Raw genomic sequence first — 16,047 nt, forward strand, 5'->3', positions numbered from 1 at the left:
GCTCCTTAAAAGTGCTCAAACAATTTAAAAGATCTATATTTACAAATTCCTCAGTATCTCAGCCCTCGAAATGAATGGTGAAGCTCTGTCTATCCCACCTGCAGTCTGGTGCAGGATCTGATCCTCATCAGAAGTGGTAAAATATCTCCATGGCTTCCTGCTCCTGCACTGAACCCCGAAGTCCAGCATCCGCGCAGACTTCGCCAACCAGCGGCTAACTACCGACAGCACTTCATCCTTGTTAGTGTACGGCTGTGTGGAAGCATTTCTGGGAATCGATGTCTGTGTGATTCAGTATCCTTCAATGATACATGAACGTTCTTCAGGTCCAACCCAAGAGTCAGTTAAATTCAAAATCCAGCTGTCTTCCAGTTTACTTCAGAATTAAAATCAGGTTTATTATCACTGACTTGTATGTCATGAAATTTAATGTTTTGCGGCAGCAGTACAGGGCAAAGACATGAAATGACTATAAATTACAAAATAAATTGTGCAAAAAAAGGAATAACAAAGCAGTGTTCATGGGTTCATGGACCATTCAGAAATCTGGTGGTGGAGGGGAAGAAACTGTTCCTGAATCATTGATTGTGGGTCTTCAGGCTCCTGTACCTCCTCCCTGATGGTAGTAATGAGAAGGGGGCATGTCCCAGATGTGAGGATCCTTAGTGAAGGATGCCACCTTCTTGAGGCACCGGCTCTTGAAGACGTCCTCAATGGTGGGGAGGGTTGTGCCCGTTGTACCCATGATGGAGCTGGCTGAGTCTACAACCCTCTGCAGCCTCTTGTGATCCTGTGCAGTGGAGCCTCCATACCAGGCTGTGATGCAACCAGTCAGAATGCTCTCCACCGTACATCTATGGAAATTTGCAAGAGTCTTTGGTGACATACCAAATCTCCTCAAACTCTTAACAAAGTAGAGCCGCTGGCGTGCCTTCTTCGTGATTGCATCAATGTGTTGGGCCCAGGATAGATCCTCTGAGATGTTGACACCTAGGAACTTGAAGCTGCTCACCCTTTCCACCATTGACCCCTCAATGAGGTCTGGTGTGTGTTCTCCTGACTTCCCCTCCTGAAGTCCACAATCAATTCCTTGGTCTTGAGTGTAAGGTTGTGTTGCGACACCACTCAACCAGCCTCCTCACTGCCATCTGAGATTCTGCCAACAACAGTAGTGTCATCGGTGAATTTATAGATGGTGTTTGAGCTGTGCCTAGCCACACAGTCATGAATATAGAGAGATTAGAGCAGTGGGCTATGCACACATCCTTGAGGTGCACCTGTGTTGATTGTCAGCGAGGAGGAGATATTGTTACTGATCTGTACTGACTGTGGTTTTCCAATAAGGAAGTTGAGGATCCAATTGCAGAGGGATGTACGGAAGCCCAGGCTTTGAAGCTTGTTGATTAATACTGGGGGGATGATGGTGTTGAATACTGAGCTGTATTCAATAAGCAGCAGCCTGACACTGTTGTCTAGGTGCTCCAAAGCCGAGAGGAGAGCCAGTGAGATTGTGTCCACTGTAGACCTGTTGTAGCGGTAGGCAGATTGCAGCAGCACCAGGTCCTTGCTCAGGCAGGAGTTAATTCTAGCCATGACCAACCTCTCAAAGCACTTTGTCACAGTAGATCTGAGTGCTACTGGGTGATAGTTGTTGAGGCAGCTCACCCTGCTCTTCTTGGGCACCAGAATGATTGCTGTCCTTTTGAAGCAGGTGGGAACGTCAGACCACAGCAGTGAGAGGTCGAATATGCCCTTGAACACTCCAGCTAGTTGGTCAGACAGGTTTTCAGTACCCAGCCAGGTACACCATCGGGGCCTGACGCCTTGCGAGGTTTCACCCTCTTGAAAGATGTTCTGACATTGGCCTCCGAGACAGAAATCACAGGGTCGACGGATGCTATCCTATTTTGCTATTCTACCAAGTAAACTAATTGTCCCTTCCAGGGTAGAGCAATGACTTATATTTACAGAGTTAGTTGCAATCAAAGACGTATTTGCTTTCATTTTCTTTTGTTCTAGTGAATCTTGAAACATTCTGAGCAGGTAGAACTGTATTTGATGAGCAATGAGATAAGATTTCTTTATTAGTCACACAAAGTGAAATGCATCTTTTGCATGGAGTGTTCTGGGGGCAGCCCGCAAGTGTCGCCATGCTTCCGGCGCCAACATAGCTTGCCCACAACTTCCTAACCAGTATATCTTTGGAACACTATTTCTATAGCATGTCACAACCTCAGGATTTGCCAAAGCACTCTGCAACCAAAGAGGTCTTGTTGATATGTTTCGACTCTTCAGTGTGGGATACACAGCGGCCAGTTTTCACAGAGCGCCCACAAAGTTCTGGTCGCCATGCTATAGGAAGTGGAGGCTTTGGAGAGGGTGCAGGAGTGGTTCACCAGGATGCTGCCTGGATTGGAGAATGTTGGTTATAAGGAGAGATTGGACAAATTTGGAATCTTTTCTCTGGAGCATCGGAGGCTGAGGGGCAACCTGATAGAAGTATATAAAATTATGAGAGTAATAGACAGGGAAGATAGAGTCTTTTTCCCAGTGTGGAAGTGTTAAATACTAGAAGGCATAGGTTTAAGGTGATAGAAGGAATATTTCAAGATTTGTGAGGTAAGTTTTTTTTTACACAGAGAGTGGTAGATGCCTGGAACACATTGCCAGGGGAGGTGGTAGAAGCAGATACAATAGTAATGTTTAAGAGGCATTTAGACAGACACATGAACAGGCAGGGGATGAAGGGATACAGACCATGTGCAGGCAGATGGGATTAGTTAGATTGGCATCATGGTCAGCACAGACATGGTGGGCTGAAGGGCCTGTTTCTCTCCTGTACTGTTCTGTGTTCTAAAGAACGATGTGACCAAAAGATCTATTTTTATTGACATTAATTGAAGAATAACTGTTGATCAGAGTCTGTGTGGTACACCCCTCTTTTTCTTTGTATTGTATCATGGGATCTTTTTGCATGCATTTGGGGGAGAAGGAGAGAGAGATGCAATGGTTTCATGTCTTGTGCAAGCAACACCACCTCCAACTATTCGTTGCTCTCGAAGTGTTGCCCTGCAAGCCAACCTGGATATAGTGTTCTAATCTCTGATCATAGACAGTGATCTGAAATGTTCACAGCATATTTATTGTCTTTTTCTCCTCCTTCCTTGTAACAGTTGCCCAAAAGATAGTAGCTACACGGAAGAAGCAGCAACTCTCCATCGGACCATGCAAGTCTCTGCCCAATTCTCCAAGCCACTCTTCTGTGTGCTCTGCACAAGTCTCTGCGGTTCACGTCAGTCAGGTGAGTGATTGAGTGTGGGTTCAGGAGAGGGGTGGGAAATGTATCTAGAGAAACTAACAATCCAGGATGAGCCATATATTCCCATTCCGCTGGGATCAGCATCCTCTCTGAGGTCTAAATCCAATTGGGATCACACCAAAATTCTTGGACATACTTAATTCTTGGACTTACTTAAACCATACTGGACAACTTACTTAATTGCTTTCTTCTCTGTATTGTAGACAAGTAACGGTGGAGGGAGTTTAAGCGATTACTCCTCTTCTGTCCCTTCCACACCTAGCACAAGTCAAAAGGAGCTTCGAATCGACATCCCTCAAACAGCTAACACACCAACTCCTGTTCGAAAACAGTCCAAGCGTCGGTCTAATATATTTGCTGTGAGTATTCGCCTCAATACATGGCTGTGCTTTGAATAATTAATGGAATGGCTGTGAAATGGTGCCCAGATAACCAAACAAAATGCTTTCTTATTTATTGTAGGAACAGATAACACAGAGGGTGTGAATTGCATTCTTGGTTTGTTTCCTGGTAGTTAGTTATTATTTCCAGGGAAACTGATAGTTGAAGGGCTCCTTAGGGGCCTTGGCTTGGGGTACATGGAGCAGATGTTTCACCTTGGCGAGAATCTGGAACAAGGTTCACTCTTTAAAAATAATGGGTCACCAATCTAAGAGAGATCAGGGGAAGTTTCTTCCCTCTCAAGGTTCGGGGCTCTTTGGGACTCTCTTTCTCAAAGGGTGGCAGAGGAAGAGTCTTCAAGTAGTTTTAAGGCAGAGGTAGATATATTCCTGATAAGCAAGGGGATCAGTGGTTACCATCTGTCGACGGGAATGCATAGGTGAAACCAGCAATTGGATCATCTTCAATCCTATTAGTTGGAGCAGCAGACACAAGGAGCCACCTGGCATACTCCTACTCCTGATTTGTTTGTTCACACGTGTACAGTTCTGGTGATGCTGGAATACAATGAGAAAAATACAGGCCATCCCCAGTAACAAATGGGTTCCATTTTTACAGACTATTTTAAGTTGATTTTATCCGTCAGTTAGAAAATACACAAACATCACTGGATATGGTAACCACGCCTTACAGTATTTAATGAATGGCATCAAAAGTATGTAAGTGATAAGAAAGAACAATGACTAAGAGTGGAGAGAAAGGAAATGAGTTCTGCCATTCATAGGAACGAATGTATGTACATACGCCAGACTTTTGAATTTAAAGTTCATGTATACAGTTATCCATAAGCTGGGCATTTGTAACCCAGGGATGTCCTGTACTGAATTTCTCTGACTCTACACTTGATTGAAGTGACTACTTTCAGACTAGCTGAAATATCTGACCAGAAACCCTCACGTGAAAACTTGTTTCTATTCATTATTTAGGTTTGGGCACATGGCTTGGTTACAATACCGTCACAGTGAAATGACCTGCCACTGCTCTAGCAATCTGCTTGTGCCTGTGTAAGTTTGCCTGTGAATCAGTGCAGCAGTAATTTGCCCAGTCCTGGCTGCAGAGATTTCCTGGTCCAACTACACATGGCTAACATTGCCAGAAGTTGCATTCTGGTTTGCTTACCTTAAGTGTTCAACTAAAAGTAGTAGAAGCTGCAGGTCATAGATCCAAAATGTTAACTTAACCTTTGTCTTTTTTTCGCAGGAGTTTGAATAAGTATTCCCAGCATTTTTTGTTCTTATTTAAGATTTGCTTCAAACAAAACTGTGCTTTGTGCTACTGTTGCTGTACAGGATTTCTGCCAGCAGGTGCCCTCACTCAGCTGCAGAACAGTTAGCATTGCCTCCAACAGCAGAACACGGTCAGCACTTCCCCACAGACCCATTTTATTAATATTTGCTGCACATCTTAATCTCAGATCTTGAGCGTGAATCTTGAAAATAGCCTGTGTCCTTAATAGTAGAATTGTAGATTGTAGAAAAAATATAAATGAACATTTAACATCTACTGAAAGTTTGACAAATCCAATTTGGGTAGTTTAAAAAGCAAAGTTAATGTTTTAGTTCTAACACATTACAGCATGCCTAAACTCTCACCGTCTTTAACACAAGTCGTAATTCATTGTACAAACCGATGTAGTTAATTTACACTGATGTAGCTTGAATTACTCTGTTATGTACTGAGATTGGAGGAGAATTCAACTAATAATCTATTACCCCCTCCCATCCCCCTCACTAATTGAAGTAAAATTTAAAAAGACAAGATTCAAACTTGAAGCAGACACTGGAATGATCAATTTATTTTCGCTTGTTCCTCCGTGGAGTCAACTGCACCTAAAGGGTTGACCATTATGTGAGCTCCAGGATATGGTGAAGGAATGGCAAACTCATTTAATTCATTGCAAAGTAACATCAACTGTGGTACAATAGAATTGAAAGGCACAACAAAGCATCAGGTGGAGTAAAGAAACAGAGGAAGTGGCTTTTCATGGTGAGGATTTTATGCTCATTATCATGAAGTATGCAGTTTTATCCTGCCTCTACCTGAGCCTCTGGAAATGGGCAGGTTGTGTCCTTTAGAGCTTCCAGTGTATCTGTAAAGAACATCTGTGTCTGAATGACTCTAAAATGATGTGCTGCAGGTCTGCTGAGGGTCATAGTTGTGAAGTTGAGGTGATTAATTAAGAATTTCATGAATAAAGTTTGTTGAACAAGAGAACCTATTGTTTGAACAATTACTCCAATGGTATATTAGTACAGACACTGTCACTCACACTGACTCCCTTACTGTGTGCGCATGGCTGCCATTATAGATAAATGGCAACGGTCCACCAATCCTTCAAGTCTCAAAGACAACGTAATAAAAACGTGGTCTATTTCAGAAAGCTGCAATCAGCTGTTCATGCCTTATTAAAGTGCAAATACACAATTGATGTGCCCAATATCATGAGCCCAAGTTTTTATTGATTTCTGTAACTTGGAACAGTTTGCCTCTCCCGGCCCTGCCTTTCCTAGTCCCTGCACCCTCCTGCAACAGTTGCATATCCTTCTTGTCAACTTGGTTACCAAGTTAGAGCCTTGTTCCTCAGATTGGACCTCCATCCCTGGTCACGTTTGCCCTGCCCCAACCTGTGATGATTTGCCCTGTTCCGGGGTGTGACAATTGCACGAGAAAACGTGTGAGTTGTTCCAAACTGCATGGACCCTGCACCATTCAGATTTCAGCCATTGGGCGTTCAGGGAAGTGTTTGCCAAGTTTATTAAACAGAAGCAAGCAGTGGGTAAAGCTGATCAGGAAAAATGGATTTTTGGATTGGTGTTAACCTTTGCAAGAAGTTATGAAGCTTTTAAACATCATCTTAGTAACAGCGCTCACCATGTATTGAAGGAACATACTGCCTGTACCCGTACACCACTTTGTTAGTTGCACCTTTTAATAATACTTGGTTCCTTGGCTTTAACATTTTGCAGAGATTGAAAGCTTACTCACTCACTGCCTCAGTTTAATACCCCCTTTCAATTTCTGAAAGCTAAAAATAGAAGTATTTGTTAAGCTAATAATTTAAGGACTTAATTCCTGTCCCTCTCTCTTATGCGGTTCAAGGTTTTCATGATGGAATAATAAAGCTGTTGAAATTGTGTTAATCAAAGATAAAATTCATAGCCTAGAGCTTTCAAATCACAACGTTCCTTGGTATTTGAACCCATACTGTATTACAAGGGGCATTTTCTGTCTCCTAGTCTCGAAAAGGAAGTGATCTAGACAAAGAGAAGAAAAATCTGGACACCAGAGCAGACAGCATTGGAAGTGGCCGAGCCATCCCAATTAAACAGGTAAGGCGCTGTTTCTCCCTTCTCCCCACTGCTCCTTTTAATTAGAAGCTTTGAACACCAGAGTTTTGACACTGTAACTCACCTCTTATTTCTCTGTTTGTTTGATGCTTTCCATTTTGTTAGCACAGAAGTCACACACTTGACATCAATTAGCCAGGCCCTAAATGCGCTAAAGTAAAATCATTAGAGTAAGATGGTCACGACGCTGTGGGAAGTTTTAAGAACTGGGCCTAATTAACTGAAATCTGTAGGCCCTATATGCATATGGAGTGCTTCCAGCTTTGGCTGTTTCAAAGGCCGGCTTTGTAGAGTGCCATGATTAGCACTGAACAGGCAAGAGCCTGAATCCAACCACTATACAGAATTCTTGTGATCTTGTATGTTGTTTGACTTGGCCCCAGTTTGCTGATGCAGGAGGACATCTGAACACAATTTTCTCCATTCCCAAAGCAAAGGCAATTAGCAGAGATAATGATGGCCTGGACACTGACTATTTGCTCTTATTTACAAATCTCCATTGGAGAGGATTTAGCAGAACATCATTCTTATAATGTGTAAATTGTTTGCTTTTTTGGGATTGAGGAGACTTGCTTTCGACAATTGCATGTGCATTCTTTCTCTCAATGTTGTTCATACAATTGAGCAAAGGAGGTACTTTTATGATTGTATGCTGGTTATATGGAAAGATTCATTTCCTCTTTTTTTAAATCTTTTTTAAAATGAAATAGAATGTTGTGTTTGACATTCTGGGTTTATATTGGCTTTGCATGTGGAGTCTTGCTGAGTTTATTCTCTGACTAAAGTACAAAGCACAGTGAGAGTTTTGTTTTTTTTACAATGAAATTGATAGATTTTTTAAAAATTAAAATTTTAGATTTTTTTTCAGTGGTAATTCATTGCTGTTAAAGTTTATACATCTCTCAATATTGCTTACTTTTGTAGTTAACTCAATGTCCTAACTATATCCTGCACACCAGACAGCTGGATAATTTACATAAAAAATAAACCAAATTGTGTTCTGCATCATGCTCTTCTCCAGATGTTTGAACAGAGGATAACGGATCCCAAACTGAATTTGGCTGAATTCTAACTGAGAGGAACAAAGAATAATGGATAATTAGGATGAGTTAAAGGCTTTAATTTATTTCAGAAGTCAATCACTTTAGCAAAGAGAACACTGGGTTACTCATGTTACATTCCAATAATCCGGAACCATTGGGACTTTGGTGATGTCGGAATAGCAGATTTTCTGGACTATTATGTTATCCCCATTAATACCCACATGCAGTTTTACCTGTCTTTCATGTTACACAGTAGAATAATAAATTTCCCATTGAACTCGTTTAAAGGCAGCAGTCCAGCTCTGTCCGCACACCCCTCTCGCACGTTGGACCTCTGGATCATATTGTGGACGAATGACTGAGCCAGATGCCAAAATGTCAGCATTTTTGAACAATCGGATACTGGGTTATCCAAATTTTACTGTACCTGGAAGTAGGCAAAAGACTGGAATGTAATCAAGAGAGATATAGTGGAAAAGAATAATGGATACCTGTGAAACTAATTAAGGAGTGCAGGACATCAATTAACCACGACAGGGAACATTGAACTGTTTAGAATCATCATCATAACAGTACATTAGTTTACAGTCTTCTCCAACTGCCCATTGCTGTATGTGATGTTAATTTCCTGTGGTCCTACACTTCTGTTGCAATGTTAATGCTGGTCCTATCCCCCATGTTGACTTCCACATATGAGCTGTGAGAGTGAGCCAAATATTACCCCAGCCTTTCGAAAGTGTCACTTACAGTTAATTATCAGGAAATTCTTTGACAATCTATATTAGATTAATGGGCCAGCGCCACACATTGGCTAGCTTTGATTTTTGGGCTAACTAATTAGCGTAGTGCGTCATTTCCAATGTATGAATAGATGGAGCTGAGATGTGAAACATGTCACACAGCCTCTGTACAGTTATTTATCTAATTATTTCAATTGTAAATTTCTGTGGTTTAATGCAATAGATTGATTAATTAGAGTATTTATTCACTGAACTGACAGCCGCATTCAAATAAATTAGTGCAAGACTTTGATTAATTTCAATGTAACGTAAATTTAATGTTTTCTGAAAAAGTGTGAAAATGCTTTAAAAGCAAAGGAGAGGGGGGAGAATCACAAGTGTGTCCGCTTTGTCTTGACTGGGCTTGTCATTTATTAATTTTTCATAGCAGGAGAATTGTACATACATAATCACTTGATTGCAGTGGGAGTTGGCAAGTTCCTGTGGTCTCATTTGCATAAATCTTGTTAAGTCAATGGCAGTTAATGAAGTACAAATGAGCTCAAAGAAGGTGACATGGAAATGGCTGATGGCAGATGGGAAGTCTGTTTATGTGATCACAGCTGTGTGTATGTGTGTGTGTGTTTGTGTGTGTCTGGCTACCAGTGCGATTGGCTTTCACAGCTTCACAGCCCAGTTACAAATGCCGGGGCTCCCTCAATTGCAGAAACGTCCTCACTTTTCACATCAGTCCACTGAGCTACCAGGTACAATTCCACTGAAAATAAAACAAGCTCCTGGAGGAACTCAGCAGGTCAGGCAGCATCTGTAGAAGGAAATGGACGGTTGCCGATTCGGGTCAAGACCCTTCATAAAGGTAGGACAGGCCAGTGAGAGCTATGTTGAGGGAAAAGAAGACCAGCAGTGAAACACGGAATGGAAAGGTGCAAGTTACTTGGAGGGGAATCACAAGTGAGTTGCACAGAAGAGAGACAGCATTAGCTTGTACAAGATAATGGAGTGAGTTAGTGCATACTCAAGAGATTCTACTGATGCTGGAATCTGGAGCAACACACACAAAATACTGGAGGAGCTCAGTGGGTCAGGCAGCATCTATGGAGAGAAATAAACAGTTGACGTTTCGGTTCAAGACCCTTCATCAGGACTTCATTAGTGCAGTAAAGAGAGCTAGTCATACATGTGGGAAAGTGTGCATAGGATCCCAGGAATAAAGCTGCATGGAGCAGAATAGGAGACCAACAGAAAGTGTCGTCAGAGACTAGCAGCAAGTTTATGGGAGCAGCGAATTAAGTGACTGAAGAAGTGAATGACAGAAAAAAAAGAGCAGCACTCATTTAGTAGCATGCAATTTTTTAAAATGTTCTCTTGCAAGCAAGATTGTTTCTATCTAATGCAGTCATGGCCCACGTGTTGCTTAAGAGCATGTAGATGCAGTCTATGAGAAAACACCCTGGAGGACACAAGTCTGTTTTAAAAAAAAATCACTGAATGATACTGTTTCAGATTGTAGGGTGAGGATGGGAATTGGTGGTGTTCAAACTGATGCAGTGCCTTTTAGAGGTTGGTATTCCACAGAGGATCTGATATTTGCTTTCAAGTCATTGCCTGTGTCCAAAGCTAATGTTCAGTACAATGCAAGGACCTATTGTATTCATAAAATGAATTTTTTGCAAGTCTGTTCACTGATTTACACATTTTAAAAATTATGCACCTTTTCCCAGCAATATCCCAGCTGTAAAATAAAACTCATCACAGAATTAAGAATGTTCCTTTTTTTCCTCTTCTCCCACTCACCTCTTCCCTTCAAACAAAGCAGAGTCTGATTATGCCCCTGTAATGTGCCATCTGATACCAATAAAGGCTGAACAATGACGTATTGAATTGACCTATTGAAGCTTGGTGCATTAATCTGCAACTAATGCCCCTTTGTGTTAAATTTCTGCCATCGGAAGCAGTGCTTCAATATAAAACAGGGAGCGTACACTCTCTCTACGGGCGATCAGGAATCGGTTTAGTTGTCTTCTTCCAATGGACAGTAGCAACGTGTGAAGTTAGTCTCACTATTTTATCCTGAGTTCCCAGTCCACTCACACAGGTAACTGATTGCCTTCTGAGACTTCCTCTTGGATCGAGGAAATTGTCTGCACTCTAACTATAAACACAACTTTTCAGTGATGCGTGTCTACAAATTTTCATAAACAATTGTTCCTGAATCCGTTCCTCAAGACATAATTTAACACAAAGGTTAAATTGGAAGTAGATATAGGTGAACTGTTGTCTCCAAATGAATACCCTTTGAAAATTAAAGATAGCATTAATTTTATCATACTACCTTATGTTGGTTATTTTAATCGAATGTTGTGAAGCTGATGTGTTGGGGTTAGTTGTCAGTATGGATTACAAAGATAGAGTCTGGAGAAATATCTGAATAAATCAGAGAAAAAAGCAAAAAGTTGTCACTTCCAGAGGGATTGATGTTGTAAGTTGCCTCTGTGCCAATGCGAATCCAGCTCTGTCTTGATGTAGGATTCATTGCATTGTACTGCTGAATGCGTCTCCGCTGATGGGAATCTCTCACTCTCAGGTTTTGTCGTAGCTAGGATGCTGTGTTAATATTAATACTGATTAATCCAGGCTGCCTACACTGCTGGACTTGGCTTTTCCTCCAGGTTTCTTCGTCCTTATGAAAAGCATTTTTTTTTAATGTTACAAGATAACAGTTCTTTTTAACGGTGGCAACCATAACAACAGTGTTGGCATTAGATTCCCAGTTATGCAAGCTAGAGGAATTAGCATCTGCAATGACTGCGGGAGGTACAATTTTAATATCTGAAATTAAAGTTACCATGTATTGTGGAATTGTTTTTGAAGTGTTTAAAACCTTAAGCTTATTATATGATGTGTTGTCAAGAGGGTTTAGATCATTGATATCCTCAATTTCCTGGAATAACTGAAATGGACAATGTTTTCTAAGTCCTACACACAGTTTTAACTATGTGGATTTAAACAGAAGAATTTCAGGTGAGATTACATCTCTTAGCAAATAGGACAGAGGTTAGTAAAGGTATAGCTGACTGATTTGCAATTTACATGGAATAGTTTTCCCATGATTGGTCATTTTAGGAATTTTTTTGGATTCTCTTTCCCGAAGACTGCAGCTGCCAAGTTATTGTCTCCTACGACTTCCGTGCTGATTTGTTTATGTTGTCTTCTGATTAAGGAGCATTTTCATTTTAAACTTCTCATCCTTGTTTTCGTACCTACCTGCTTCCCATGGCTTCACCTTTCCACCTTTCTGATTTCCTACAACCTTAAAATCCTCCAGTACTGACCTCTTAAACACCCCTGAATTTAATCACTCCACTCTTGGGAGTCATACCATGAGCCGGCCGCTTCCAGCTCTGCAGCTCCCTTCCAAAACCTCTTTGCTTCCATATCGTTTGACCTCTAAGACATAGTTGAAAAACTTATCTCTCAAGGTTTTGGTTATTTGCCTTAATATCTATCTCCTGATGTTGCTGGGCATTCATCTTTTGTTTGATAAAGCTCCTGTGAAGTACCTTGGAATGTGTTAAAGAAGTTTATAAATGGAAATAATTAAATATATTCAACAAGTGAGATTGACAGATTCTTGGAAGATAAGGGAAAGTGAATGCAATGGAAGATCCAGCAAGATATTGAAAAATACATATGAATCAAGGGTTGTTTAAACTCATGCTGTTTAAATTCTTATAAAAGAAATAAGCAGTAGGTAAATTTAATATAATAAGTGGTATGCAGAATATGTTATTTTACATTTCAAATACAGAAGGGTATGTATTTTTTTAATGGTGAGAGATCAAAAGGTGTTGGTGCTCAGAGGGACCTGGGTGACCTTGTATATGAATCACTGAAAGTTAACAACCAATTAGGAAGGCAAATAGTTGCCCTTTATTGCAAGTGGATTTGAGTATGAGAGTAGTGACATCTTGTTAAGGCCACATCTGGAATAATGTATACAGGCCTGGTCACCCTACCAAAGGATGTGTATACTTGTGGTTAAGGCAAGGCAGCGAAGGTTCACCAGGTTAATTTCTGAGATGGGGGATTCCCATAAAGGGTGAGTTAAGCAGACTGGGCCCACAATCTCTTAAACCTAGAAGAATGAGAAGTGACCATACAAAGTTCTTACAGAGCTGGATGAGATAGATGCAGAATTGATGTTTCTACTAGCTTCGTTGGCCATTAAGGACAGAAATTTTGGGGTGGTGAATCTTAAGAATTCTCAACCCAAGAGAACTTTGAATGCTCAGTTGCTCTGTGTGTTCAAGTACACGTTGGGGGCCATTTACAGTGGCCAATCAACTAACCAACCTGCACATCTTTGAAGCAACTGGAGCACCCAGAGAAAACCCACGCAGTCACAGGTTGAACGTTCAAGCTCCACACAGACAGCACCCGAGGTCAGGATCGAACCCGGGTCACAGGAGTGATGCAGCAGAGGCCCTGCCTCCTGCACCACTGTGCCACCTTGAGCATATCATGGAAGATGGAATTGGTTCAGGAAAGCAGCACCGAGGTAGAAGATCAGCCATGATCTTCTTGAATAGTAGAGCAGGCAGGCACGCAGGGCTGAATGGACTCCACCCACTTTAAATTCTTATGTTCCTTTCTGAAAGCCCTGACTCTGTTCAGAGTATAGTTCCACGTGTACCCATATGCCTTGGGTACATTCCCAAGCCATTTACATCAATATGCCTGCACAGTGTCATTTAGGCACAGCAGAACAATGATGGAACTTCTCGGTGGGTCAGGCAGCATGAGCAGAGAAGGACACATAGGTAATGTTTCGGGCCAATGACCTCTCACCAGATGCTGCCCAACCTGCTGAGCCTTTTGGTTTCATTTCAGGTTTCCAGCATCTGCAGCACTTTGTGTTTGGAGTATCATGGAGATGTATAGCTGTTTAGAATTCCTCAGCTAAGCTTGATGTCCTCAGCTCAGAATAGTGGTCAGAATTTTCCTTCTCTTTGCTTGCCTGCGTCCCCTTTAGGCTCAGACTTTGGGTGCCAGCTCTGGTGGGGAATGAACCCGACTCATTGCTAATCTGTCTGGCAGGGACCCACATTGTGCAGTGTGTTCACGTTTTTGCATATTAAATTCTTTTTTCATTATAGTTTAAGAACGTACCAGAAATTAGACAAGTGCAGATATTAATCACAGTTCTGCGAGAATAAAATGCATTGAAAAGAGGTTAGCCACTTATCAGAAGTTGGTTTCGAAAAAAGAATGGTTTTGTGCTGCATTTGAACCCATTCCGTTTTACAAGTTGCACCGGCTCCCCCTGTTAAAAGTCGCAGTGAATCAAATTAAATTATACGGTTGATAATGAAAAAGTAAATGTATGAAGAAATGGACCCCGATTAAAATTCCCATTAGTCTCTCTACATTGTTAATGTATCTTCACAGGGAATATTAGGACACTGATGGGAAGACAAAAGCAGCAGGAGCAAGATTCTATATTTGAACATGAATCTATTTCAATGGCATTGCTTTGAGGAGACTGAGAGTCGCTGAAGGCAGTCAGGAGTCGGTGTTAAAAATTCAAGCCTTTTAAAGTGCTTATTGTGTGTGTTTTACTGGAGTTGCGATAATAGTGTCTTTAATAGGATTTTTCTTGCTCTGAATAAAGCTTTCCTTTAAGAGAAATCTTGTAACAAGGTTATTAGCAATTGTTGAGGTATTTGTCGGACATAGAGATGAAGTGTGACCCCTGTAAACTCCTCCTTAAGCTTTTACGACCATAGGACTGAATAATAAACCCTTTTTTAAAAAAAAAAACTGCTCGTGGAACTGTTAAAAGCCTGCACATTACTCAGATGTAAAAGATACAGTCTCCTGCAAGCAGCCAGTGATAAAATTGGGTCTCAACTGGAGCATTAATTGATTTGAAAGTTCCCTCAGGCTGACTTACTTGTTTTTCCCTCTGCTGTCGTTTATGTGATGTACTCAATATTCCCATAACAGTCAAAATATTTTTTTCCAAGTAATTAGATAACTGTGTCTTTACACCAGAAATGTGCAATGTATGCTTGCTTAGAATTTCAGAACATGAGAAGGACTATAGGGGTAGAATATCTGAATGTACTTGGATCCCTCATCTCATCCTTGGAAATAGAAACTGATTTCTTTTCCTTTCTTGCTTCCCTGCATTCTGTGGGGGCAGTGGGGCTGCAGGAGAAATCAACAAAAATGCATTTCATACTGTGACTATATTTGCCCTGTGTTAAAGTTAACAAATCTTTTCGGACTAGTTATTGCAGTGAGTCAGGAGTTTGGTGTTCAATCTGCCCCAGACTGATGAGGATGGAACACTCCTCTCCCTAGCCACGTTAAGCACGTTGGGTTCGTAGGTTGCTGTCTGAATTTGCGTGGTTCTTCGAGTCGGTGCAGTGAATGGAAGTGATTCTTTTAATAGAAAATAATTTTCTGCAGTTAGGGGTAAATTACTTTCTGACTTGGCATGACTTCCCGGATTGAATTTCCAGTCCTAATTCGGCATAGGTACCATCCTGAGAGCATTTCATGGAACAGAGTGTAGGGATCTTTATTGTACATCTTTACCTGATCAGGGTGTGTAGAAAAATATTACTTTATCTTATTCCTAACTTTCCTTAATAATTATAGACAGAAAATAATTGTAAAACAATGGCTTTAACAAGACTCTGAGTGTAGAAAACAATCCAAGGGGCTCGAAGTCAAAGATTGCAATTTATTTTAAATCGATCATTTGATTTTTCAGTATTTAAAAAAACATAAGAACCTGTCAGTAAGCTCCACAGGACTCTATTCGCAGACTTAGCAGACAATGCCAGCATTTATTGTCCATCCATAATTGTCTGTGAACTGAGAAGCAGTGAAGAGTCAACCACAGTGCTGGTTCTGGAGTCGCAAATAGGTCAGACTGGGCAAAAAGGGCAAATTCCCTTCCCTGAATGGGATTGTACAACAATCCAGTCGTCTCATGGTTTCTGAGATTAGCTTTTTTTAAAGATTGCAGATTTATTCCTCGAATTTTAATGCCCAGGTGTCTTAGTGGGATTTGAACTTGTATCTCTGAATCAGTAGCCCAGTACCAATCACTACCCTCTCATTCACCACCATCTCAGTCCTCATCA

The 16,047-nt window shown here is 41.1% G+C and overlaps 1 protein-coding gene across 1 annotated transcript in view; it reads left to right on the forward strand.

The window, feature by feature from the left end:
* The window catches only part of LOC127568304 (arf-GAP with GTPase, ANK repeat and PH domain-containing protein 1-like), a 540,943-nt gene that overhangs the window by 318,620 nt on the left and 206,276 nt on the right, over window positions 1–16,047 (forward strand). The window contains 3 exon segments of the mRNA XM_052011908.1: window positions 3,174–3,301; window positions 3,523–3,678; window positions 6,997–7,089. Coding sequence (XP_051867868.1) covers window positions 3,174–3,301; window positions 3,523–3,678; window positions 6,997–7,089 — 377 coding nt within the window.

This window comes from Pristis pectinata, chromosome 1 (genome assembly GCF_009764475.1).
Source record: "Pristis pectinata isolate sPriPec2 chromosome 1, sPriPec2.1.pri, whole genome shotgun sequence".
Lineage (NCBI taxonomy): Eukaryota > Metazoa > Chordata > Chondrichthyes > Rhinopristiformes > Pristidae > Pristis > Pristis pectinata.